This window comes from Magnolia sinica, chromosome 5 (genome assembly GCF_029962835.1).
Source record: "Magnolia sinica isolate HGM2019 chromosome 5, MsV1, whole genome shotgun sequence".
NCBI classification, from domain to species: domain Eukaryota; kingdom Viridiplantae; phylum Streptophyta; class Magnoliopsida; order Magnoliales; family Magnoliaceae; genus Magnolia; species Magnolia sinica.
Window position 1 is genome coordinate 101,248,195 of NC_080577.1, and position 25,015 is coordinate 101,273,209.

At 37.7% G+C, this 25,015-nt stretch overlaps 1 protein-coding gene across 4 annotated transcripts in view; it reads left to right on the top strand.

The window, feature by feature from the left end:
- Positions 1-21,229, top strand: part of LOC131246446 (protein PELOTA 1) — a 66,387-nt gene extending 45,158 nt beyond the window's left edge. For all 4 annotated transcript variants that reach the window (XM_058246593.1, XM_058246592.1, XM_058246594.1 and 1 more), the window contains 6 exons: positions 1,955-2,061; positions 13,766-13,838; positions 13,938-13,976; positions 16,389-16,483; positions 20,260-20,366; positions 20,884-21,229. In XM_058246593.1, coding sequence (XP_058102576.1) covers positions 1,955-2,061; positions 13,766-13,838; positions 13,938-13,976; positions 16,389-16,483; positions 20,260-20,366; positions 20,884-20,957 — 495 coding nt within the window. In that variant the 3' untranslated portion in view covers positions 20,958-21,229. The remainder of the gene's footprint in view (positions 1-1,954; positions 2,062-13,765; positions 13,839-13,937; positions 13,977-16,388; positions 16,484-20,259; positions 20,367-20,883) is intronic.
- Positions 21,230-25,015: the final 3,786 nt, after the last annotated feature.

Below are 25,015 nucleotides of genomic sequence, written 5' to 3' on the forward strand. Positions count from 1 at the left end.
GTTATGGGGAAAGACAAGGCTCCAGGTGGCTTACCTCATTGCTTTCTTCCAAGTGTCTTGGGAGGAAATTGAGGGGGACCTTCTGGCATTTCTTTCAGAATGTTACTGTTCATAGTGGCTGTCAAAGGATCTAGGGCTTCATTCATTGCTGTAGACTTGGTTGTTGGATTTGTGGTCCATATAAAATTGTCTAAAGTCTTATTAGAAAGGTTAAGACCCCTCCTGGGAGGGGTTATTTCCAAAGTCTTAGGGGGCATTTCTCTTCGGAATACAAATTATTGATGGGCTCTGATTGCTCACTAGTGCATCGTGTCTTGTCACAAGGCATTCTAGGTCTTATATGCAAACGGGAGTACTGGACTTGGGGAAAGCATATGATTTCATGTATTGGAGTTTCTGCATTTGAGAGACTCATTTTCAGGGTTGGATGGAGGCGGCAGATATTGCATGTGTTTCTTCTGCCCTTCATTATGTCCTTATTAATGGTACTCTGGAAGGATTTTTCGAGTATCCAAGGCCATGTTTGGATACATGGATTCCATCCCAAACAATGGAAAGGTATTTTTATTTGGTGTGACAATTTGTGCTGTTTGCATGTCTATGGAAAAGGTGGATTCTACGAAGTAATCATTATACTTTGCCACAATTTGAATTCTCGGCACAGGAAACTAGGTGACTTTGAGTTTGTGAGAGGACTATGAGACTTCCAATTACTATCCAAATAGAACTTTAAGATGGAATCTATGTTTTAATAGTGCTCATTGAAATCATCATTGGATAATTATTATTTTTTCCTTTTTTCTTTCTCTTGGATTCCATGTACTCAAACATGCCTCAAGGGTACACTCTCTGACACAGATTATTCTGATCTTTCCTTTTTGGCATACTCATTTACATCCTACACAAATTGATTTTATGTTTATTCTCATTATTATTGTGCATTTTTTACACAAATAATTACAATACCTCTATTAACTATGATGTTTTATTATTTTAAAATTTCATTTGGGCATCTCCGAGCATCTAGCGTTTAAAAGCCGCCGCGTTTGTCACTATCACAATGTTCATATATTTGTGTCAGACTGTAAATGTGTGACTGAGTTCAAGTTAAATAGATGTATATTATCCTTGAATGATTTCACTAATCCTTTCAATCAATCTTTTGACCATTCAATACGGTTAGATTTGTCATCTTTATATGATGATATCTAGTGCTGAATCAAAAGGGTCCATGACCCACAATTACAAATAAGAAATTCTATTAAAATCATAAAACACTTGTTAGTTATTCAGAATTTCAGATCACAAATCACAATCTCTATTTGACTCTAGGGTTTTGAAAACCCACAATATGATTAAATCCTGATGGATACATTAGCCTTTAGATGTATTCATGTGCAACTGATATAGTGACATTTGGATGACTTGTGTAATAAAGATCTCTCTCTCTCTCTCTCTCTCTCTCTCTCTCTCTCTGTTAAATTTAAATGGAGTGGCTTGATGATTTTGTGCTGGCCTTTGTCTCTTTTCACTTGAGCTATCTGTAGCACATTTGATTTTCTAAATATTCTTATTTTTGAAGGTTAGGAGCATCTTTTTATAATTCTGTTAAAAAATGGTTTTCAGTGCAAAGTTAGTGGTCAATTTAGTGAACCTAATTGCTTTTTTTTTTTTTGTTGTACTTCTTTTTATATGTCAAATTATTATAAAATCCTAGGTCCACTTGTCAGGTGCATACTTCTGCATTTATTTTTAAGATTTGTGTTTCTTTGAGGTTTTGGTCTCTTGGGTATCTGGTCAAAATTTTTTTTTTTTCCCTTCAAGTATTATGCTTGTTCCTTGTGCTATTGGGAAAAATGCAGTTTTTTTTTTTTTTTGGCAACATAATGAAGGAAAAAAAAAAAAAAAAACACTTAGAATTGCTGCCTTATAAAGTGGTTTCTTTGGGCTCCAGGATCAATTCCATGGTTACTTGCTACTGGAGGCAGAGCGACGGGAGTTGAGATCTATCATTGAGAACAAATCACGTCTAATTCTTGCACATGCAACCTCAGGATACAAGTATTGTTTTATTTTTAATTAACAGCCATTTTTACTTGGCTTGATTCATTTATTTGAAAAGTGAAATTATGTATTATTAGTCATACTGGTGACATGCACATTTTCCTCATTGTCTTCCAAGAATAACAGAGAGGATATAGTAAATTGGCAATTATGTTCAAAGAGAGTTTGATTTTAGTCTTGCATGTCTTGAAAACACTTGATTAGCTATTAGCAATCGTCAAATATGCGCCCTTGGGGGGAGGGTTGTCCAAGTCTTGAGGAAATGTACAGTGTGCGATGCTTTAGTGGATCTAATGATGTGAAAAAGACTGTAAGATCCTTGCCATTAAATTGTTGTGTGTTTTTCTGTTGTACGTGCCTTTTTCTTTAGGTTCTTAAGAAGTTTATTTTCTTGCTACCAGTTGGAGGGTGCTAGGATTATCCCATCAGGTGAAGTTCTGGGACATGGTCCATGCATGACAAAAGCCCATAGAACCAATGGTTTGTTTTCTTTTTAGACTCTATAGTCATTTTGATGATTTGATCTCCTTTATTTAGATCCTCATGCATCCCAAACAGATCTACCTCCTAATCCAAAGAGTTCTTCTCCAATGGGCCTTCGAACAATTCCTCTTCCTTGTGTTCCAAAACCCTAGGCCAGGAAGATGAAAACTTGAGAAAAATGTGGAGCTGTTTTGAAGCAATGTTAGGTGAGAACATAGATATTGAATAGATTGAATTATAGGGATTCATTTGGGGGTAATGGATGCGGAAATATGGTGGGGCAAGTCAGGGTTAATGTGAAAAGGAACTTTGAGGCATATGAACTATTTCTTTGTCGAATGAATGAAATAAATACGAGGGTATGGTACATTGGTATTTATAGTCGTCTCTACACCCACAACATATGAAAGATCTGGTGGAGTGATAGTTAGATATGTCGGTGATCAGGAAGAAGTTCACCATTACCAGGAATAATCTTGTGAGTCTCATCCATAGGTGTGGTAGCAGAAAGCTTATAGCCCAACATCCCAGTTTTGGAGACAAGATCAAGAGCATATTTCCTTTGAGAGAGCACAACTCCAGACCTAGATTGTGTAACTTAAATGCCTTGAAAGTATGAAGAATTCCAAGATCTTTGATCTCAAATTGAGTCTTGAGAAAAGATTTAATGGCCATCATTTTTTCAGCCTCGTCGCAGGACACCACGATGTCATCTATATAGACAATCAGCACCATAATCCTAGTGGGTAGATGACATGAATAGAGAGTGACCGGCTTGGCTGCGAACAAATTGAAAATCCATAAGAGCACAACTGAATTGATCAAACTAGGCATGTGGGGACTGTTTGAGACTGCAAATGGACTTCTTGAGGTGACACACAAGAGGTGAGCTTTGACATATAAAGAGACCTGTGGGCTGATCTATATAGACCTCATCGACAAGATCACTATGTAAGAACGCGATCTTTACATCGAGTTGAAATAGGGCTAAGACAAGTTGACCGCCAAGGAGATAACCACACGAATAAAGTTAAGCTTGGCCACGGGTGAGAATGTCTCAAGTAGTCCACTCCATAGTTTAAGTATAACCGTTTGCAACTAGCTATGCCTTATGTCGATCAATAAAACCGTCAGGAAGATACTTGATGGTATAAATCCATCGACATCCAACTATCTGTTTGCTTGGAGGTAAGGGAACTAACTCCCAGGTATTGTTCTTCTCCAACGCCCACATTTCTGCTGTTATAGCCTTAGTCCAGTTAGGGCTACTCATAGCTTCCTTCAAATAACGAGGGTAATAGAGGAGGATATGAAGGCTCCAAAAAATTGGAAGAAACGTGAAAGATAGTGATAAGAAACAAAATTACTAATGTGATGCTTTGTGTACGATCGGGGAAGGCTTGCGCAAGGCAATTGGAAGATCATCAGGAGATGTAGAGCTTATAGCTGAACCACCAGCTGAAGTGGATGAAATGATATGCTGATGCAGGACGTGAAATTCAAATATGATGTGCGAGATTTCAGGCTTAAGATCACGTTAGTTCAGAAACAATTACACAAATTCCATATCCCATATGAAAGTCCAAACATTCAAGTAAGGGGAATCTATGCGGCTCGAGGCCTACACATGTTAGGTCCGGATCAATAAAAATTATGAACCAAACAATGCTCAAAGGGAAATAAAAATCATTCACACATGCACATCAATCAGTTCCTAATCCAAGGGATTCACCAATTTCTATTCAAGGAACCCTAGGGTGAAAAAAAAGGGTAAATAAATTAAGGGTAATGCAATCTAGGGTTAGTTTATGAAAATATGTATAAAAAGGGAAAAATAAGAGAAAACCTGAACCAAATGACAGCTCCCGCGTGCGGACTGCGGCCTGGGCCTGACGCATGTGTGCAGGGAGGCCGGCCGCACATGCGATGGGGGCCTGAATCCCCAAACTGCTTCCTTGACCTTGGTCGGCCAGGGGGGGATTTCAAACCCTCCAAACCTCGTGGCGATTCGACGTACGGTCAGGGCGTAGTGCTTCGTCGAAGTTTCGGCCCTCTTGCAAGGCCAGATTTTGGAAACTGGCTGTAGAGAGACGAATAACTGCAAAACAGGCGGATTTGAAACGAGGATGGTCGTGGAATGGATGAAATAAGATGGAGTGGATTGGGATAAACGTGGCGTCACGTCACGGTAGTTAGCCCTTCGAAAAGGGAGCGCTTCGCACCCACTTAAATTTAGCCCTTTGAGAAGGGAGGGCTTCGCACCCACTTGAAATTTTCCACAACTCAGAAACTCAGAGAGCAGAAAAACGCGCAAGAATTTTTATTCAACTTCAATGAATCAAAAGAGCTACAAGGGGTGCCTATTTATAAGAAAACTCTATACTCCAAAACTCGTGCCATGTGCGCAACCTATTACTTGGTGATGAAGTAAACCAAAATAAAAACTAATCAAAGAAATTTAAAGCGTTCATGATATTCTAAATAACATAAATAATCAAAACTTAAAATATGAAATCAATCCGACTAGTGGGCCCCGATCATGAGATCCCATGATGGGTTTTACTTGATTATCGGACCCACTCCAAGGAACCAAAACTCCGTCTTCTAGCTAGGGGGCCCTCCCTGGATGACGTCATCGATCCAGATCGATAGTGCGGCCCTCCTTCGTGCGTACGTGCATAGGGGCGGCGCGTGTGCGCGTGATGTCCCCATTATATGCGGCTGATCAGTAGAGGATTTAGTCAGTCAATGATACACAAGGAGAGGCTTTGAGATAGATAGAGTAGGAGCATTATTCAGACAAGAGACAGGAAGAGGTATAGAGTTAAGACTGCAAGTGCTTCGCCTGACTAGTAAGAGGATTATGTAGAGATTTTCCTTCATGAGAAAAGTATGGAACATCTTCAAAGGTCACATCTGCCGATACATATCTCTTACCAGTTAGAGGGTCATAATATTTATACCCCCTTTGTGATCAAGAGTACCTTAAGAAGATGCACTTTATGGCTCGTGGACACAACTTATCATTACTACTGCCAAGAATTTGAACAAAACATATACGAAAAAAAAATCTTAGGGGGTAAAGGAAACGGTTTATCATGCAAATGTAAAATTTCAAATGAAGACTTGTGTGATAATATTTGGAATGGAATATGATTAATCAGAAATACAACAGTAAGCAAGGCATCATCCCAATATTATTTTGGAAGATTCATACCAAGTAAGAGAGCACGAGTGACATCAAGAAGGTGAAGGTTCTTTCGCTTAGTCATGACATTTTGTTGAGGGGTTCGTGGACATGGAGTACGAAGTGAAACACCATGGTCTTGACTCTTGCAAGAAGGACAAAAAAGCATGCGACATATACTCACCCCCATTCTTAGAGTGTCGAATTTTGATACAACACTGAAATTGGGTAACCACCTCATTATAAAATACAATAAACATACCAAACACTTCACATGTAGATTTTAAAAGATAAACTGATGTCATCTAGGTGCAATCATCAATGAAAATAACAAAATATTTATATAAAAAAATGAGAAAACATGAGCAAGACTCCAAAAATCAGAGTGGACAATTCAAATGGTCCAGGTTTCCTCTTAGACGAACCAAGGGAAAAGACAGTCCGATGATGTTTGGAGAACTTACAAGTTTCACAACATAAAGGAGTATATACAAAAATTGAAGGAAATAAAATTTTAACCTAGAAAAGGATGGGTGCCCTAGGCGACAATACCATCTTGACATTGACTCTCTAAGGACAAGGCACTAAATGTTGTTGTAGGTGCATCATCCAGGACATAAATGCCTTAACGCTCACAGCCCCCACCAATCATTTACTTCATCTGGAGGTCTTGAAAAATACAGTGAGAATGGAAGAGGGTTGTTGAACAATTCAAGAATTTTGTAAGTGAACTGATAGATAATATATCAAAGGGAAAACTAGGGAGATGTAGAACCAATGACAGATGCATAGAGGGTGAAAGCTTGATGGAGCCCGTTTCAGATATACGAGTTTGGTTTCTATCAACAACAATGGTAAAGTGTGACTGGCTAGAAGGAAGATAAGAGCTAAATAGATAGGACTTACCAGTCATATGAGAGGTGATTCCAGAGTTAATGACCCAAAGAGAAGGAGATATTGAGAGCAATACTTGACTGGGCTATCGTGGTTTTGGAAGTGTCAGAAACATTACGTACATGAAGTTGCATCAATTCATCGTAGGCCTCACGAGACAAAAGAACAGAATCACTCAAGGAAGCTTTTCCACTGCAGGTGGCAATGAAGTCTTCTTAGAACTAGTGGAGGCACTATTGGCTATAAATGTGCCGGCCCAAGATGGACAGCCAACAAGATCTTAGCATCTATCAACGGAGTGATTTGTACTACCACAATGTGTATAGAGGCATGGTCTGTCACATCCTCTTCCTCGTCTGCTGTGGCCATGACTACCACGACCGCCACAATCAGTTTCATGACCCTTGCCTGATTACTCGATTCACTATCACAACCACGTCTCTAACTACACAATGGAGCTTGAGACTCGTGGCTAAAGGAGGCCGACCCCTAGCAACATAAGTGGATTGATTAGATGGAGCAAAAGTAGGGTTGGACGATTTATTGACCCTTTGACACATGACATAGATGACTTTTAGAGAAGGGAGATGATCCATGACTTTGATTTGCTTCCGAACACTATAATATTCAGAGTTAAGGCCAGAGAGAAATTGTATGATTCTAGTTTCTTCATGCTGCTTCCATGCATGTTCATAGTCCATGGTATAGTGGGAAGGGAGAGGATGATAGAGGTCCAACTCATCCCACGTACCTCGAAGAGCTGAAAAATACTCATTTAGGGATCTTTAATCTTGTTGGAATTTCCCGATGTTAGAGGTCAACTGGAAAATTCTGGATACGTTTTGGGCTTCTGAATACATATCAGGAAGGCTATCCCATATCCTTTTGGCAAATGTCAGAAACATAACTGAATTACTCACAGTAGACTCTATATTATTAAGCATCCATGCCATTGAAATTGCGGTCTTACTGCTACAAGCGAAGCTTGAATATATGACTAATGTCTTAGAGGGGGGTGAATAGGACTTTTTAAATAGTTAACTAGATAGGCAACAATCACTTACTTCTAATTACTTATACACATCAATAGAAACGAGAAGAAGTGGATCTATCAATTCAACTATAGTGATAACATCATTCAAGCATTCTGTCAAACATGTTTGCTGCAGTAAAAAGAGTCATTCATATTATCCAACGAAATAGAAAAATAAAGGACAAAACATTCAACCCATTGCACACGATGTATAGTGGTTCGGCTACGTGCCTACTCCACTCTTGGCTGACTCACTCTCTCTTAGAGTGTATTGGATTTCACTACCCAAATAGTTTTAAATCAGGTTCACTATAAACCTTTACAACCTACACAAGGTCTACACAATTTGCATCCGTCGATGGCCTACACAAGGTTTTAGTAAGTTTGGACCTCAAACTCAAACACAAAGTCCTACACAAGGACGACAAATGTATTGTCCCGTCGGAGGCCTACACAAGGACTTGGCGAGTTTGGTATTTCAAACTTTGAAACCCAATCCTACACAATGATTGGTTTCCAAACACAATGGACTTAAATAAACTTTCTTACCTAAAGTGAATGAGCCCCGTTGAAGTGCCTTTGATGAAGATCTTCCTAAATCATGAAAGCATCTTCAGCTTCCTAGAACCGCAACCTTGATGATGATATGCCTTAGAAGATGCCGAGGTATGGGTCAAGGGTAGGTGAATCCTAACTTACTAATGATGAGTCGTTATGGTTATGGTTAGGATTCCCAAGGTCAAGCATTTAGTACTTTCTAGCACAAAGATTGTGCGATTAAAGGTGGTTGCTAGAGCATTAATGAATGTTGGAGTTCATTCTTCAATCTGAGCTTTGAATGCTCAATGAATGTCTTTAACACAAGGATTGAATGATGAACTCCATGAGGGAAGAGAGCTTGGGAGAATGGTTTTTTTAGCTAGGGCTTCAGACACTCACAAGGCTATCTCTATTACTCATCCATTTGCAAAGAAATCCCCCTTTCGTTAAGTAGAGAGATTTGCGACGGTTAAAAAATGGGCAGAAATCTGTCAGCTTCGATGGCATCGAAGTCCCTTTAGATTCCACCGAGAAAATCCAAATTTCTCTTGAATGGTTGCTGGACAGTTTGAGTTCTTTGCTCGATGTCATCGAGTGGTCTTCGATGCCATCGAGGTGACCCTTCGATGCCATTGAGAAAATCAGGGATTTTTTCATTAGCTCGTTGGACAGTTTTGAAGTATCCACTCGATGTGATCAAGTGGCCTTTGATACCATCGAAGTGTCCCTTCGATGCCATTGAAGGTGCCTCAATGTCATCGGAAAAATCTAGATTTTTAACTTGAGCTTGGTGGACATTTTGAAGTGTCCACTTGGTGCCATCGAGTGGTCTTCGATGCCTTCGAAGGTGCCTTGATGCTATCGAAAAATCCAGATTTTTAGCTTGAGCTTGTCGGACAGTTTGCTCTACCTGTTTGATGGTCGATGGGATCGAAAACAGATTGTTTTTTCTGAAGTTCTTTTTAAACAGTTTCTTCCTAGGATCATTTACTAGCTCATATTAGATTGGTTTTTCCTATTGGGTTTAGGCTAGTTGGAAGGTCAAGTTTGAGGGTTTGAGAATGAGTTTTGAAGAGGCTATGGCATTTCATCTTTTCTTTGAATTTCCACTGCTTGGATGCCGATGATCTTCGAGTCTTCAGTCTTCCATGGGGCTCTTTGGACTTGATGACTAACAACTCACGCTAATTGACAAAATAGGGCACTTACAACCATGACTTGGTAGTCCTCCTTGGTCCAAGTCTTGAAATTTCCATATGAAGGATTTGAAGCTTCATCTAGTATGTAAGAACGTCTATTCTTCCTCCTGGAAACAATTTCATTAATTGGGGCCACTGTAAATAGTCGTTACCATTCTACTTTATTGTAGTAATCAACAAACGGTGTGATTCTAATGATTCGACTTTGGATACGAAAGAAATTTTGTCCTCCTTATAGGCCTACCAACACAAAACAAAGTCACAACAGCTACAAGGGAGCGCATATGATGAGAACACTAACAGATTTGTACGGATCTGGGTTCCAAAAGAGGACCCGAGGTTCCAAAAACAACTTTAAAAGAGAAACACTCAACCACACTCACAACGATACCTGAATCAACCATGGAGGCCACTCGCTACTCTAGATCAATTCCTTGGACATACACCAAGAGTTTTGGTGTACAGCCGTAGCCCCTAGGGCTCAATTACGGTAAAGCTGGACTACGATTTGGCTCACAATCCTCTCAAATATTCCCGAAATGAGAGAAAAACTCCACGGGTCATCAGGGACTGTGAAATCGACCCTCACTGTGAAGAAAAATTAAGAAAACATCCTCTGATTGGAGAGGAATCACCGAAACTTTGAGATTTTGGGGTTTTCTCTTGAATGTGAAAAACAGTCCAAACATATCTCAAATGGCATTTTTTTTTTTTTGGCAAAAATCACCAAAAATCTTCTAAAATCAAGATGCTTCAAACCATGTTCTTCTTGTTCAAAAAATAAGCCGTACGGAATGTACAATGCTGAAGTAAGCCGTACAGTTGTTGACGTCAGCAGGTTCCGGTAGCACCCTGATACCAAGTTGGTTTGGATGGATTTAGGGAGTGAAGGGAAGAAAAAGAGGAAATGAGTGAGAGGAGAGGATTTGTGAGAAAAGCTTTCACGTGTGTTAGGGCTTGAAGCCCAAACACATCTTTTATTATATTGCTAGAGAAACAAATACATACTCCATAGGAGCACACAACACTATGCCCATGCATACACCCAAAAGAAACATAACGAAAATACAAAATACAATATACAACTTGCATTCCCTATAGAAACACTTGGTGAAACATTCATATAAACTTCTTCATGAAGATCACCATGAAGAAACACATTTTAACGTCCAATTGATGCGGAGGCAAGTAAGGATTTACATCAATAGAGAGAAGAACACGAACAAAATTTAGCCTTGCAACAAGCCGAAGGTTCCTTGAAAATCCACTCCATATTGTTGGGTGAATCCTTTAACCACAAGTCGAGCATTATATCGTTCTTTTGACCCATTTGGCTTATTTTTTTAGGGTAAATACCTACTTTCATCGCACAACATGCTTCCCTTTTGACTTTTTGTCAAGATCTGGAGTACCTTGCTTCTCAAAGCAGGCATTTCTTTCAACATAGTTGTCATCTCTTTTGGATCAGCCAATGCATCGGAACAAAAGAGATTTGTGATAGCTATGATTGAAGAGACAAACGGAGTCATAAGACAAAATGTCCATTAGTATGTGTGGTACAAACCCTTTTTCTTTCAATAGAGCAATATGAAGATCAAAAGGAGATGAAACATAAGCCGGAGGGTAGTAGAAGTTGGAATAGAAGGGTTCTGGTCACTGGTTGTCATTTCTGTGGTTACATTGGATCTTCTTACATTTGGTGCAGACCTACAGTTCTTTGTGCCCTTCACTGGATGCTTCAGAGTAGGGGCAGATGGAGAATTGACAATCATGGGAAGAGGAAACGATTCATTTTGGGAATCTTGGTGAGAATTGATGTGGTGAAGAAAAATATGGTATGTCCTTTTAAAAAAAATGTAACATATTTTGAGAGAGGATTTTTTAACATAGGACAGTAACACTTGACCTTTTGCAGATGAGCATACCCTAAGAAAACACATTTAGTAGACGGAGAAACCTGATTTATTCCAGGATGCTCCCAGAACATGAACAAAGCACACACCTAAAAGCTTTAGGAGGTGAATAACAAAGGGGAGATTCTGGCTTCAAAACTTCCAGGGAATGCTTTCCATGAAGTACTAGTTAGATATCCCATTAGTCATATAGTTAGCGGTCAAGACTTCTCTTCATCCCAACGCAATAGATTTTAGGAATTTTCATTTACAGCATGATGGATCCAGTAACCTCTAAAAGGTGACGGTTCTAGTTCTTTGCGACCCCATTATGTTGAGCTCTATAGGAGTAAGATGTCTGAGTTTCTATTCCATGTTCTACAGAGTATCTTTGTAGATCATGAGATAGATATGAGCATTTGAAACGAAACCATGTTGAAACACCTTGATATGCTTCTGAAATTGAGTTAAGATCATTTTGTGGATTAATTTCATAATAAAAGGAACCTTGTCTCTGTCTCGTTAGACAAACCACAACTGTAGCATGCAACACCTCTTTCATTTGCATTGTTACCTTCATTGGAGCACTAGGACAGTCCTATGTTTTGATAACCTCCTACCAAATGCTCCTTCAAATAGGACACTCCACCAGTCCTTGACACATGATGAGATTAGTTACATATTAACTTGTATCTGTTTCCCCAATCAGCTGTCTGTTGCCCACCAATGTTAGGCCACCTTCTGCCTCACGTAGACTACCCGTAGAGTGAGAGAATACAAAAAGAACATATAAATTGCACTGAATATAGTTTTTAAAAATTTGTATTTTAAAATTATTTGTAATAAATATTTCTCAAGTAATAAATATCTTTTAACTTTGTAATGGTCTCCCCATTGCATATTTATAAAAATATCAATAAGAATTTTTACATAAAATTTTAAAACTTTTTTGGATTTTTAAAATTATTTTAATTAATTAAATATTTTCAAATTAATCAATATTTTTAATGCAAATTTGGCATGATCTTCTCATTACATATCTATTAAAAAAATTTGTAGTAAAGAATATTTTACTAATGAACAAATCTTTTTGAAAATAATAATTATTTAGTTATTTTATTAAAAAAATGCAAGGGCCAAGGGGTCACCCATCGTATATCTGTATTAAAATATATTTAACTATGTATTTTTAGATTATTTAAAAAATTATTTTTTTTCCCTAAATGAAAGAGTATATCTGATCTGTAGCTCGGCTTACGCATACACACACATCCGCACTTATATTACAATTTTAAAGGGTGAAAACAGAAGAAATTTGGATTTCCCAATTTCTTTCGTTTCACCTTCAAATCAAAATTTCTTGCTTGAAGTCTGTGTTAATGCATGAAAGTCATGCATGGATATAGATTTCAACTTATTTTCTTGTTGGTCTTTTGAAAAAAAAAAAACAGAATTTAAACAACTATTACCATAATTTTCTACCTATGGGGTTCCAGCTCAAAATCACTCCAGTCATGATTTCCCCAACATTCTAGTGTTTTGATGCGAAACAACCCCAGCGTAGACTTGTTAAAACATGCCTATGAATAGATTCTCCTAAAAAATTTGGCCAAAAATAAGTTTTTATTTATTTATTTTTTATTATTGTTACTGATTTCCATTAATTACGTTGTTATGGTTAATAGTTGCAAAATATCGCAATATGATGGGCTTTTATTATGTGATATGTTACGATATATGGGCATTTATCAATGATATAATTGTTGATACATGGTAATTTTATTATTCTAGGATGTTTTTATATTGCTGACTCAACAATAGTGATATAGCAACAATACAATTGAGCCATAAAACACTGGTATATTCAAGAATATCATGGGACACATCACAATTTCCATGTATACTTGTAATTATAAACTTCAAGAAAATCTTGAAAAGCTAAATGAAATCTTCCAATTTAAAATGTTAACATTTGTTTTTGATGTCCAGAATTCCCCTTGAAGTTCAGAACAAATTTAGTCTTAGCTACCATTTAAAAAAATATCTAATCTAGTTTAAGGGTGTGTTAACATGGTTATTCTAATTGTTAACGTGAAGGATTGGTCACAGCTTTAGTTTTTTGCCCACTTTCTTTGTGGATGAGTTCTTTACTACTATGCATTTCATACCTCAGGGATGTACATCTTTCAGCTTATGTTTCTAGGAGGATTTAATTTTCTGTTCAGATTATTATGATATATTTTTTTAATTTTTTTAATTTTTAATTTTTCTGTTTTTGGACTTAATGTTATAATCGTTGTGCAGAAGTTTCGGTTTGTACAGTCATACACACACACACACACACACACACACACTCCTATTTATCTGTATTCTTTATCTACTTTTAACTTCAATAATTGATAGGGGTAATTATTGATAAGTTAGCTGATTTTCCCTGTTTATTCCACAAATCAATGTTTTGTTGCTTCAAAAGGCATAGTTTGAGGGAGGTTTTGGATGCCCCAAATGTCATGACTTTGATAAAGGATACAAAAGCGGCACAAGAGGTAATAGAGGAAGTCATAGTTGGTTAATGTTCATCTAATGTTTCTATTGCAGTTCTCTTTCATTGCAATGTCATTCTTCTTGCACTGTTTATCTTTCAGGTCCGAGCTCTGAAGGTTTTTTTCGATATGCTTTCAAATGTCAGGTTCTGCACTTGATATGGCATCTGTGATGTATTTTTATTGTTTTATATTTGTAACAACCAGCAACTATGCTGATTTAAGAAATTTCATGTTAAGATAACTTCGGAATATAATGTTTGAGGGTTCAAAAGAACATACTCTCTACCAACCAAACTTATGTTTTGATTTTTTCTTTCTTATAGCAGATTTTGTGGAAATTTCAAAACTTCTTTAGTTGTGACTTGAGTTGATGAGGCTGAGACATGTGGTATTGATAGATTGGAACATCATCACCTGACAGCAACTGTTTTTAGCCTGTAAACCTTGTAATCCGTTGTTTTGAACCTTGTTTTTAGCTTTAATATACTCATAGTACATATGTTGGGATTGAACATAATGCCCAAAATAGGTCTGGGGCTATTTGCTGGGTCCTCCTACCCCATTGTGGGGCTTGAACTTTCACATGATGGGATTAGGTAAACTTTGCCACACCAAACCCTCCTGGTTCAAAGGAACTTGACCTCAATCAAGTCATTAGAAACTTCTGCTGCAGTTATTGTTTATTCAAAAATCAGCCAAAAATAAAAATACAGAAAAATAATCTGAGGCATGAATATGTACATCTATTCATCCTACATTTATTCCAACCATTTACAATAAAATATTAAACAAAAAAATAAAAATAAAAAAATCTGTTGATTTTTCTTGACAGTCACTGTTCATCCGAAAATCAGTTTAAAAAAAGAAGAAAAAAAAAATCAATCCAATCTAGACATAGACAGGCTATCCTCATTGTTTGTCTAGGAGTGTCTAGCTCTCTGCCAAGTGGAAATCATTAAATTCATATCCGTCACCCAATTGGAGAACTCTTGCATACACGGTGTAGTCCTACTGCTGCCATTTCTTTCATGTGAAAACTGAATAACATTAAAATCCGCACGGACATAACAAGAGAAAGTCCATATGTTTCTGGCCCTGTTTGATGCAGGACATGAAAATTTAAATATGCTATGCAAGATTCCAAGCTTTAGATCATACTAGTTCAGAAACAATCATACAAAATTCCACATCCCACATAAAGTCAAGCACTCAACAAAGGGGAATCTATATGGGTCCAGGCCTATACACGCTAGGGCTGGATCAATTAAAGTTATAGACGAAATAATTCTCAAAGGAGAGTAAATTCATCCACACATGCACAAAAATATTTTCCCAATCCAAGGGATTCATAGGTTTCAATTCGGGAAACCCTAGGGTTGAAGAAAAGGGTATAAAAGTTGGGATTTAGGACAATCTAGGGTTAGGGTTAGAGAATTCAGGTGGGAGATGAGTGAAAGAGAGGAGAGAGAAGACCTGTATACCAGTCCGCACGTGTGCTGGTGGCTGTCCGCATGTGTGTGGGGCCTACGAACCCAACAAACGCCACCTTGGTCTGGTCGGCTAGGGCTGGGCCACACACCCACCAAGTTTCAACGCAATTCGACGTCCGGTCCGTGCGTGGTGCTCCGCCGAAGTTTCAGCCCTCCTGCAGGGCTAAATTCTGGAAATCTGTTGTAGAGAAGGTTTGGCTACAAAATAACGATGGATTTGCAGGTGGAATGATTGTAGGAGAAGATAAATATGAATGGTAGAAGGTGGGGACGAATTGGGATGGGTGTGGCTTCGCACCACGGTAGTAGCCCTTCGAAGAAGGGAGGGTTTCGCACCCAATTAGGTTTTCACAACTCAGAGAGAAGCAGGAAAATGCAGAAATTTTATTCCAATCATCAATGAGAAAAAAAGACTACAAGGGGTGCCTATTTATAATAAAATCCTGTACCCTAAAACTCATGCTATGTGTGCATCCTATTACCTAGAGACGAAGTAATCACAAATAACAACTAATCAAAGCAATGTAAACCGTCCATGATGTTCCTAATAACAATAATAACCAAAACTCAAAGTACTAGATTGTTTAGAATAGTGGGCCACGATTATGAGAACCCATAATGGGATTCACATGACGATCGGGTCCACTCCAAGGAACCAAAACGCAGTCTTCTAACTAGGAGGCCCTCCCTGGACGTCGTCATCGATCCAGATCGATGGTGGGGCCCTCCTCCTTGCGTACATGCATTGGGGGGGGGGGGGGGCATGTGTGTGCGTGTGATGTCCCCATCACTGTTTAGTCCCTACCAAAAATCTGCCATTAGATTTTGTTCTGATGGTCCATATACCACCGATAGCACCCATGTAAAGTCATCTGGAACCTCCTTAGAATGGATACTGAGATATATTCCGATAGTATGTTCCAAGTGCATTGCCATATCCTCAAGTGTTATGATTCTTTAACTAGCATTTTATATCTTGTTGTTTGCTTCGTTGCTTTGACTCTACACTGTTCTTTTTCTATTTCATTTGTTGGAATTGAAGTTTGTTGGGTATTAATAGGACACAGCTCGTGCTTGCTATGGCCCTAAGCACGTTGAAGTTGCCCATGAGAGAATGGCAATCCAGACTCTTTTAATCACTGATGATCTTTTTAGGTAAGTACTGTATAGTTCCAGCCAATGAGAATTCATACTTGGAAAACTAACAGAACACTACTAATTTCATGCTTTCTTAGATGATCTCAAATACTGTAGAAATGGCTAAACAATTTACATTAAGTGTGAAATAAATTTTAGTACTATTTCTGCTGATGGTTGCAAGTTGTGATCTGTTTTGAATTGCCCATGAAGAATGTTGCTTTAGTTTCTTCCAGATCCATATGTTAGAAGTCCTATTATCTTCTCATCATGCTATAAATCTTAGTTATGTTCAATGTTTTAAATATCGACGATATCAACTGATATATCCCAGGAAATATGTTGTACCTTACCTGTGCGATACAAAATGCATAGGTAGTGCCAATATATCCCCACCTATTTGATCCAATGAGCATTTTCGATTTTCGATCTTCGATCGACGTTTTTGTTGTAAATCACGTTAAACCAATGTAAAATGGTTACAAATCTGTGATTCTTCATATTTTCCATGAAAAATCATGGATTTGGAACTTCGATTTCGAGATTTAGGGGAGATGGGTCAAGTTGCGGAAAATTGAGAAATATCGAAATTTCTCAATTTCTCGCAAATCAGTTGCAATATTTGTATCCAAACACAAAATTAAACATGTATGTAACTTGATCTAGTGATTCTTCTTTTGCTTTTGAATGTATTGCTTGTGTTTCCATACATGTCTACATTGATAAATTATATGAATAGACTTTGAATATACTTGCATCAGTTCAGTTGGAAATCGCATATATTAGGACCCCATACAAAGGAAACTCCTATTATGTGCAATTTTATTTTTTATTTTTTTTGTAATGTTTTGATTTCTAAGTGTATTGATGTCTTTTTCAACAATCCTTGAAATTTCATTGAAAAATTCGATCAATTTCCCAATGATCCCATGTTTCCCAACAACAACGAACATTACGCCATAGAACCGATGTATCTCATGAGATAACGGATATGTATCCATATCCCAAGGGTGCGATACATTACGTGATAACGATATTTAAAACATTGGTTATATTTGCACTTTAGTTTTGGAGACGATAAGGAATGACGCTGATTAGTTGTTCATCCAAATGTCCATATATGATGACATATGGTTTAACTGAGGAATATGGTATTTGATAGAGTGGAATGGCGGAACAAGATTCATAGAGCTGACCCAATTAGTTGGGAACTTAGGATGAGGCTTAGATGATTAAAAGGTTGAATGTTATAATATATAGAGTTTTTGACATATATACACTACCACCACCCCCCCATATGCAGAAAAAGAAGAAACTCTCCCTTTTCAGTATTGTCAAATAAACCCTCTATGGTCATAAAATAACATGTGGTAACATGTGGTTAACTTCCGTTAAAGAGGATATTTGACTGTTATATATATATATATATATGACTCTTTTGTCTTTGACTTTGTAGAGGTGAGAGAAATTCCCATTTTGGGCAAGATCCAAATTGCTTGTTAGTTGCTATGTGGTCCAAACACATTCACATGATCTAGACCGTCTAACGGTGGATCATCCATGGCGTTTTCTCTAAACCATCTAGATGGCAGATCTAAATCATCCAAAGGCCATGGATAAACTTTTTGGGTGTTCATAGGGGCAAAATGGAAAATTTTCTCATCTCTACAAAGTCAAGGGCAAAAGCATCATTTCATACAGTCAACGGTCAAGTCCTCCTTTTTGTTTTTGAGAGGTAACAAAGATTTTATTAAAAAACCATAAAAAGCAGAAAAGAATAACACAAAACATCAAAAGGAAAGAGAAACTCAAGGTCCATCAGGGCTACAATTACAAAAAGGATCCAAGTCCTTCAAACCTGAGGCCCACTCTACAATCCAAGTCAAAGCTTTCTGAAAGGTTCACTCCATTGAATCCATCTTGTTTTCAAAACATTTCCTGTTTCTCTCTCCCCATATAGCCCCCTCTAATAACCTAACCATGGGGTGACCATATGCGATAAAGAAGGTTTTTTGGCCATACTGGAAAGGGAGGGGATTATTGGCATATAGTGAAAAGGGTGGCTGGTATATGTCAAAGACTCTAATATCTATTGTAATTTTAGTTGTTTTTATCAGATGTTAATCCTTTTAAATGAATGTTTTGCTCTTTGGCTGTGGGTAGTTTAGGATTTCTGTCTGATGGGTATTTTGGACATTCTTCTTGTCTTCTTTGTCATACTTTTGGATCATGTTTGTTAAGATTAAGGAATGTCTAAGAAACATTTTTTGGAGGGTTTCCACTGGCTTCTAATTTTTTATTCCATCTTCCTTAAGCTGCAGAGTTTCCTATTTTCTTTCTTCAAACTGTAGGTTTCAACTTGGATCATCTACTATAGTTAGTATTGATCATCAGAGAATTATTTCTATTTTTTTGATTTGTCCTCTTCAAATCTGTTTCCATACAGCTTACACTGTATCTTTCAGCTGACATTAGCATCTTAGATCTGATCAAGGGAGGCCCTATTTTGATTATCTGATTTTTCTTATATTTTTGGTGCTTCTTCACAATTTTTTGGACTATTCTAGGGTTTTTTTCTAACAATTTCTGGTGTTGCTTCAATAAAATTTCTTTTTATTTAATTATTTATTTTTTCATAATCATGTTTAGTTCAGTCCATACTCTTAGCAGTATTTTGGAATTCCTGAGATACTATTGGAGGACTATTTAATGACTACTTGAAACAAATTTCAGCTCCTCATGGATTTGGGATTGGGGCACCAAATCCCAACAATTGTTCATGGTATGATGGTTGCAGAGTATTGGATCATCTTGCTCTACAGTGTTACTGTGTGAAAGAGGAATGGCCAAAGAAACCCTTTCACGAAATATCGTAAATTCTACCAGTGATGTTGCCATAGTTGAAATGGAAAAAGAAAGTGATATGTTTGTATGCACAATCGAATTAAGTTACAATTATTAATCTAGTAAGTGAGAAAAAAACAAATTGTATTTTACTTAGCATCATATTGTGAAACTGGATTCCAAATTGCAATCTTGTCACTTCCAAGTTGTGTGTTTGGATACATGGAATCCATGTGAAGAAGGAAATTATTTTCCAATGACAAAACAGTTGGGCTGTTTAAGTATGTGGACTCCACACAATAGTTGTTGCTCTTATCCATTGTTAGAATTCTCCAGCACAAGAAATAAGGTGATGGTTGTATAATGAATTTGAGGATTCTACTGGCTATCCAAACAGGCACCTCATTTTTGCAATCATATTTTCTGCAGCGAATTTCATTGGGTAAGATGTAATCCATGGAATCCAAAGGGAATCCATGTATCCATACACGCCCTAGAGTTGAACGGAATGGAAAACAACTTGAGAGCCACGTTGTAACTGTGGATGTTGGGGCACATCATTGTTTCTTGGTTCATCTGCCCTTGACTCAATTGAATGTTTGTAATTCGATTCACACAAGCATCAGTGAAAGCCTTTATCTTATCTGTTTCACTCAAACGCCCCTATTTTCTAGGACCCACACTCTAGTTTATCGTCCACCAACATTTCCCACCAGCTCATCCCATACCTTGCAGCCCATGACATGCTGCCCCTAGTTGTGCCAAGTTACTGGCCTATATTGGTCTGTTATGCATTGTTGCAATTGGATCGTGCAGTTCCATGTTTAGTTGTGTTCGCCTATTGTGTTTGATTTATATAGTGTGAAGCTATGATTATATTCTTATGCCTACATTCAAGTGGGATCATTGATGCTAAACCTTTATTTGGTTATTTGTCTCTGGTCATCCAGGAATTCTGATATACCGACAAGGCAAAAATACATTAAGTTTGTAGACTCAGTCAAGTCTTCTGGGGGCACTGCACACATATTTTCCACAATGCATGCATCTGGAGAGCGTAAGTGGACTCTTGTTACGATTAGCTTTTCTATTGTCTCGGTATTTTCATATTATGGAACTTCCAAAGGCAAATGTGCTTTCGTAATTAGACACAGCCTTGAGAGCTGAGTAGAGCATTTCTTGTGAGGTGTTTCAGTGATCTAGATCAATTATCTGGTATGCCTGCACCAAAAAAGCTCCCCCATTAGATGATCCTAATCGTTGAGTGGCTTGCAAGTTGGCAGTTAAAAAGGATACAACCAATTGTCCACATTTAGCAGGAAAAAAGTCCCCAGTTGGGTGGTTGTGATTGTCTGATGGGGAAATTTTTTGGATAATGACCCATCCACAATGAGGCCCATCTGATGAACGGTCTGGATCTCCAAACATCTGTCAGTTGTCAGGCAGAGAAACAAAGAAACATTGTCAGGTTTTGTTGAAAATCATTACATATTTTGAATTGTGGATAATCTTGCCATTTTGGTCAAGGATTTGCTGTTTTGCATTCATTGCCCCTACTTTGGGTGTGTGAGCAGAACTCGCGCAGCTGACAGGCATTGCAGCTATTCTGCGATTTCCACTGCCAGACCTGGAAGACATTGAGATGTGATCACCTAGTCTTTGCAGCGGGAGAGGGGTGATCATAACACACACGATCCATCATTTTCATCAGCGGCTGTAATTTTATACATCAATGTCTTTAGATTTGGAACATATCTTGGTGGATAGATAGAAGACAGGACTCATTCAGCAGCTTGTATGTTGATAAATTATAATATTTGCATATATGTCGAAATTTTCATCTTTGTAGTTGATGCACTCCGTGAGTTGGGTTGTCTATCGAAACAATCCTGCAAGAATTTGTTTGTGCAGTCGGGCGACGCTTTTGTCAATAGTTTTTTCGTTTCCTTTTTCTCCTTGTTCTTGGAATCCTTATTTGTTGAGTTATCAGGCATTCGACAACAGTGTGTATTAGATCTGGACCTTCAGTCTCTGAGCCCCAGCGGCAGTGGTCCATTACCCAAAAGTCACAGTGGTTGGTTGATTTCAGCCACCGACTTGAGGACTCTTTGAGGACTGTGTATGGTCAGTTGGGAGGGAAGTCCAAGCAATGGCCAATGTTCGATGGGAAGAGCCCTAAAATCCGTGGTCATTGGACAGGCATCCTTTTTTGGCATATTGTCCACTACATGGCACAATGGATGTGAGTTCAGATCTGTCACAGGCGCCATGTGTATGGAGAATGAATCCTTGGTAACTTAACACCAGCACTCGCAACTGTGTATTAATCCTCATATTGGTGTCCATGTGAATGTAGGGCAGCTTGGAGCTTGATTTGAATTATAGTTCAAAAACTCAACTCAACTTGATGTCTAGCTGGGTTGGGTCAACTCGAAAACTCCATCAAGTCTTTAATTGACTCCACTCAATGTTTTATAATCAAATTTACAATATCCAGGTAGGGAAGAAATATCTTAAATTTCGTAGAAATTGTAGTATTAAAATTTCCATAGGAAAACAGAACTCAATGGAGTGATGGTAGGAATAAATAACTCGGGTGAAGTTGCCTGTTTGAATTTTGTTGCAAACACATTTTCTGTTCTTTATTAGTCAAACGGTTGGCTGGGCTCAGATGGCAACAATTTCATCTATGTTTGCGATCCCCAGTTCAGCTGCCTAATTTCTGTGTGCAGGACCTGAGGACAATTACTTTTTTTTTTTTTTTTTTTTTTCATATTGTAAAAAGAGGTGAGTATGGTGATCCTCACCTACCAACTGAAACTTGGTATATGCTGTTGGGACAAGCATTGTATATATCTCATCTGTTGAAAGGCTCAAGGTATATCAATCAAGTTACTACACCAAATGATCTGGTTGTAACTGAAATTTACTTCAAAAGGCCTGTATTTTTTTTTATTTTTTTTATTGTGTAATTTGAAGGTGAACAAAATTGGTGATGGATGAGAAGGATTTGAGAGAGCAAAGAACCATATTAACCCTCTTTTTAAAGATCTCAAAGCAAAGGGTGGGAATGGGATGGGTAGCCCACTCAACCCAACGAGCCTGACCTGGCTCTGAGCCAGGTTTATGCCTCATGTGCATTGCTTGATCAATTGCAGGTTGGGCTCGGGCTCGGGCTCAAGTCATTTTAGTCTCGATGGACGGGCCCATCTTTATGTGAATGTGTTATGCCATCCCAAACCTTGGTTAGCAACTAATCCAGCTTTAACGCAGAACGTTGGTTTTGTTATCTATTCCTCTGTGCATGTGTGATCCAATTTATCAACGGATACATTATGAACATTCAAGTCAGAATTTGGAATTTATCAATTTTTGGGGTTAGCCCGGATTCAACCAATTTATTTCAGGCTCCGGCTTGGACCTGCTGTGCTAGGACCATACGGGGCTCAGGCCTTGGTTCCTATGTGTTGCACCAGGCCCAGGCCTACATTGACGCAACCCACCGTCCCTCCCTCCCATGGCATTTTGCCGAATATGATTTGGGTGGACATTGGATTTGTTGTTGCTCATCGGTTCTCTCTCTCTCTCTCTCTCTCTCTCTCTCTCTCTCTCTCTCTCGTCAATCAGCATGTTAAAATGCTTGTGGAACAGAGTTTTTATTTATTTATTTTAGATTTAGCTATAAAATTAATTAGTTTTAAATTATTGCATCAGTGTCATCACCTAGAATTTAAGCAAAAAATATTGGATAGCACATTCATAATATTGAGCCATATAAAACGCAGAAAAACCTCATTTAATTAATTATCCATTATTTTATTTTTTTTAAAAAAGAAGCATACAACTAAAATTTACATTAGTTATGAGTTTGACAATAGAAATAAAAATTCTAATAGAATTATTATAAATACTTCTCGGCAATAAAATAGCAACAAGTAATTTTAAGCTGAAAAAATTAAGTTTCATCAAAATAAGTTATTTTTCTACATAAAATAAATATATAAATTAAAAAAATTTAGATTTTCCTTGTCTCGCATATTTTCTACAAGGAGCTTCTGAAAAGAATTTACAGAAATAATAAAAAATGAGAGACGATTTTTTTAGTTGTTTAAACAACTTTTTAATGAATAATAGTATTTACTTTCTATTGTTTCACATGATCAATAATATCAATGTGTTATTTAACTTTTTTTAAAAAAAACTGAAATTTTAGTCATGATAATAATACAATATTTGGGATTGCTCATGATTCCAAAGAAAGCATTATGGTTTGATGATGCTAACATCCAATCAATGGCTTATTAAAAATGGATAATTGCAAAAAAATGGCCAACATTCAAAGGGTTAGGACCATCTGACTGATGTGATTTGTTCGCCATGGCTTTCCCTCAACAGGGTGTGAATTAGTAGACGGCTGACGGATATGCCATATGTCACTTATGTTAATCAAATCAGTGATCAAACTGGCTTGGTTTTTGGGTGACAGTAAATGCATATGAGGCACAACTAATGAACAGCCCAGATCTTCCACAAGAGTAAGTGAAGGGGCCGGGCCCAAGCCGACGATAACTATCTCATCCAAGATCAGTCCGGTCCGTTTTGGCCTCTCAAGGGCCTAGACCACGCTCTGGCCTCAGCTTTACTCTGCGGTTCGTGGGTGAACGTATCTCGAGCCTGGCCCATTGACAGCCAAAGCTTGAGAGGACTAGGCATTTTAGGGCAAGAATCTTCTAAACATGCACTTCTGGGCTCTAATGAATGTCTAGTATTGGTAAGCGTCATTCTAAAACATAGTTAAAAAAAAAAAAAACCAAGTCATTAATGATGTGACTAAGATGAAATTCTGTATCATATGTATATATCGTATATCAAAAATATATATATTACAAATAGTGATGAGGGGGTATATCATCATGATGAACCTAGCGTTGATGATGGTTAGGGCCCTTTTTGAGAGTCCATTAGCACTGAAGGGCTGGCCGGTTGTGTTAATGAATTCAATTGCTAAAGTGTCTTTCTAAGTTAGTTAAAAAATTCTTCTGCTATGGTTGTGTGTGTTGCAGCCATTCTAACAAATTTTGGTATTAGAGCATAACCTTTTGTGACTAAACAAGCGTTGTGCAGGTTGAATTTGGATTGATAAATCCACTTAAGTACAATGACTTCTTTTCCTAGAGACAAATCAACCAATCTCCATGTTCTTTTTTCTTTTTTTTTTTCAGTAGCATCCATTTCCTCCTTCATTGCATTGAACTAGTGTTCCTTTATTATTGCTCTTCAAAACACTTGGGCTTTTGAATAAAAGAAAGTAAGGTGACATGATTGATAAATATCAAGGAGACTTTTTACCTTTCTTGGAGGTGATTCTAAGGATTCACTTTGAAGTGAAGGTGGTGGTTGTAACTCGTTTGGCCGTGCAAAAGAAATATCTTCTTCATGATCAACAAACAAATGAGTATTTTCTACATTGCCTTCTAAATTCCAAGCACCATCTTCATTGAAAATAACATCTCGACTGATATTCAAATCCTTATTTCTAGGATTATAAAGCCTTGTGTTGGGGTGGCTGCAACACACACACCCAACCATAGCACAAAATAACTAATACATATGTTAATAGATAACTTAGAAAGACGCTATGGTGACTAAATTCATTAATTTCTCACATACACCACGACTAGGGCTCTTTGTATAGACATAACATAG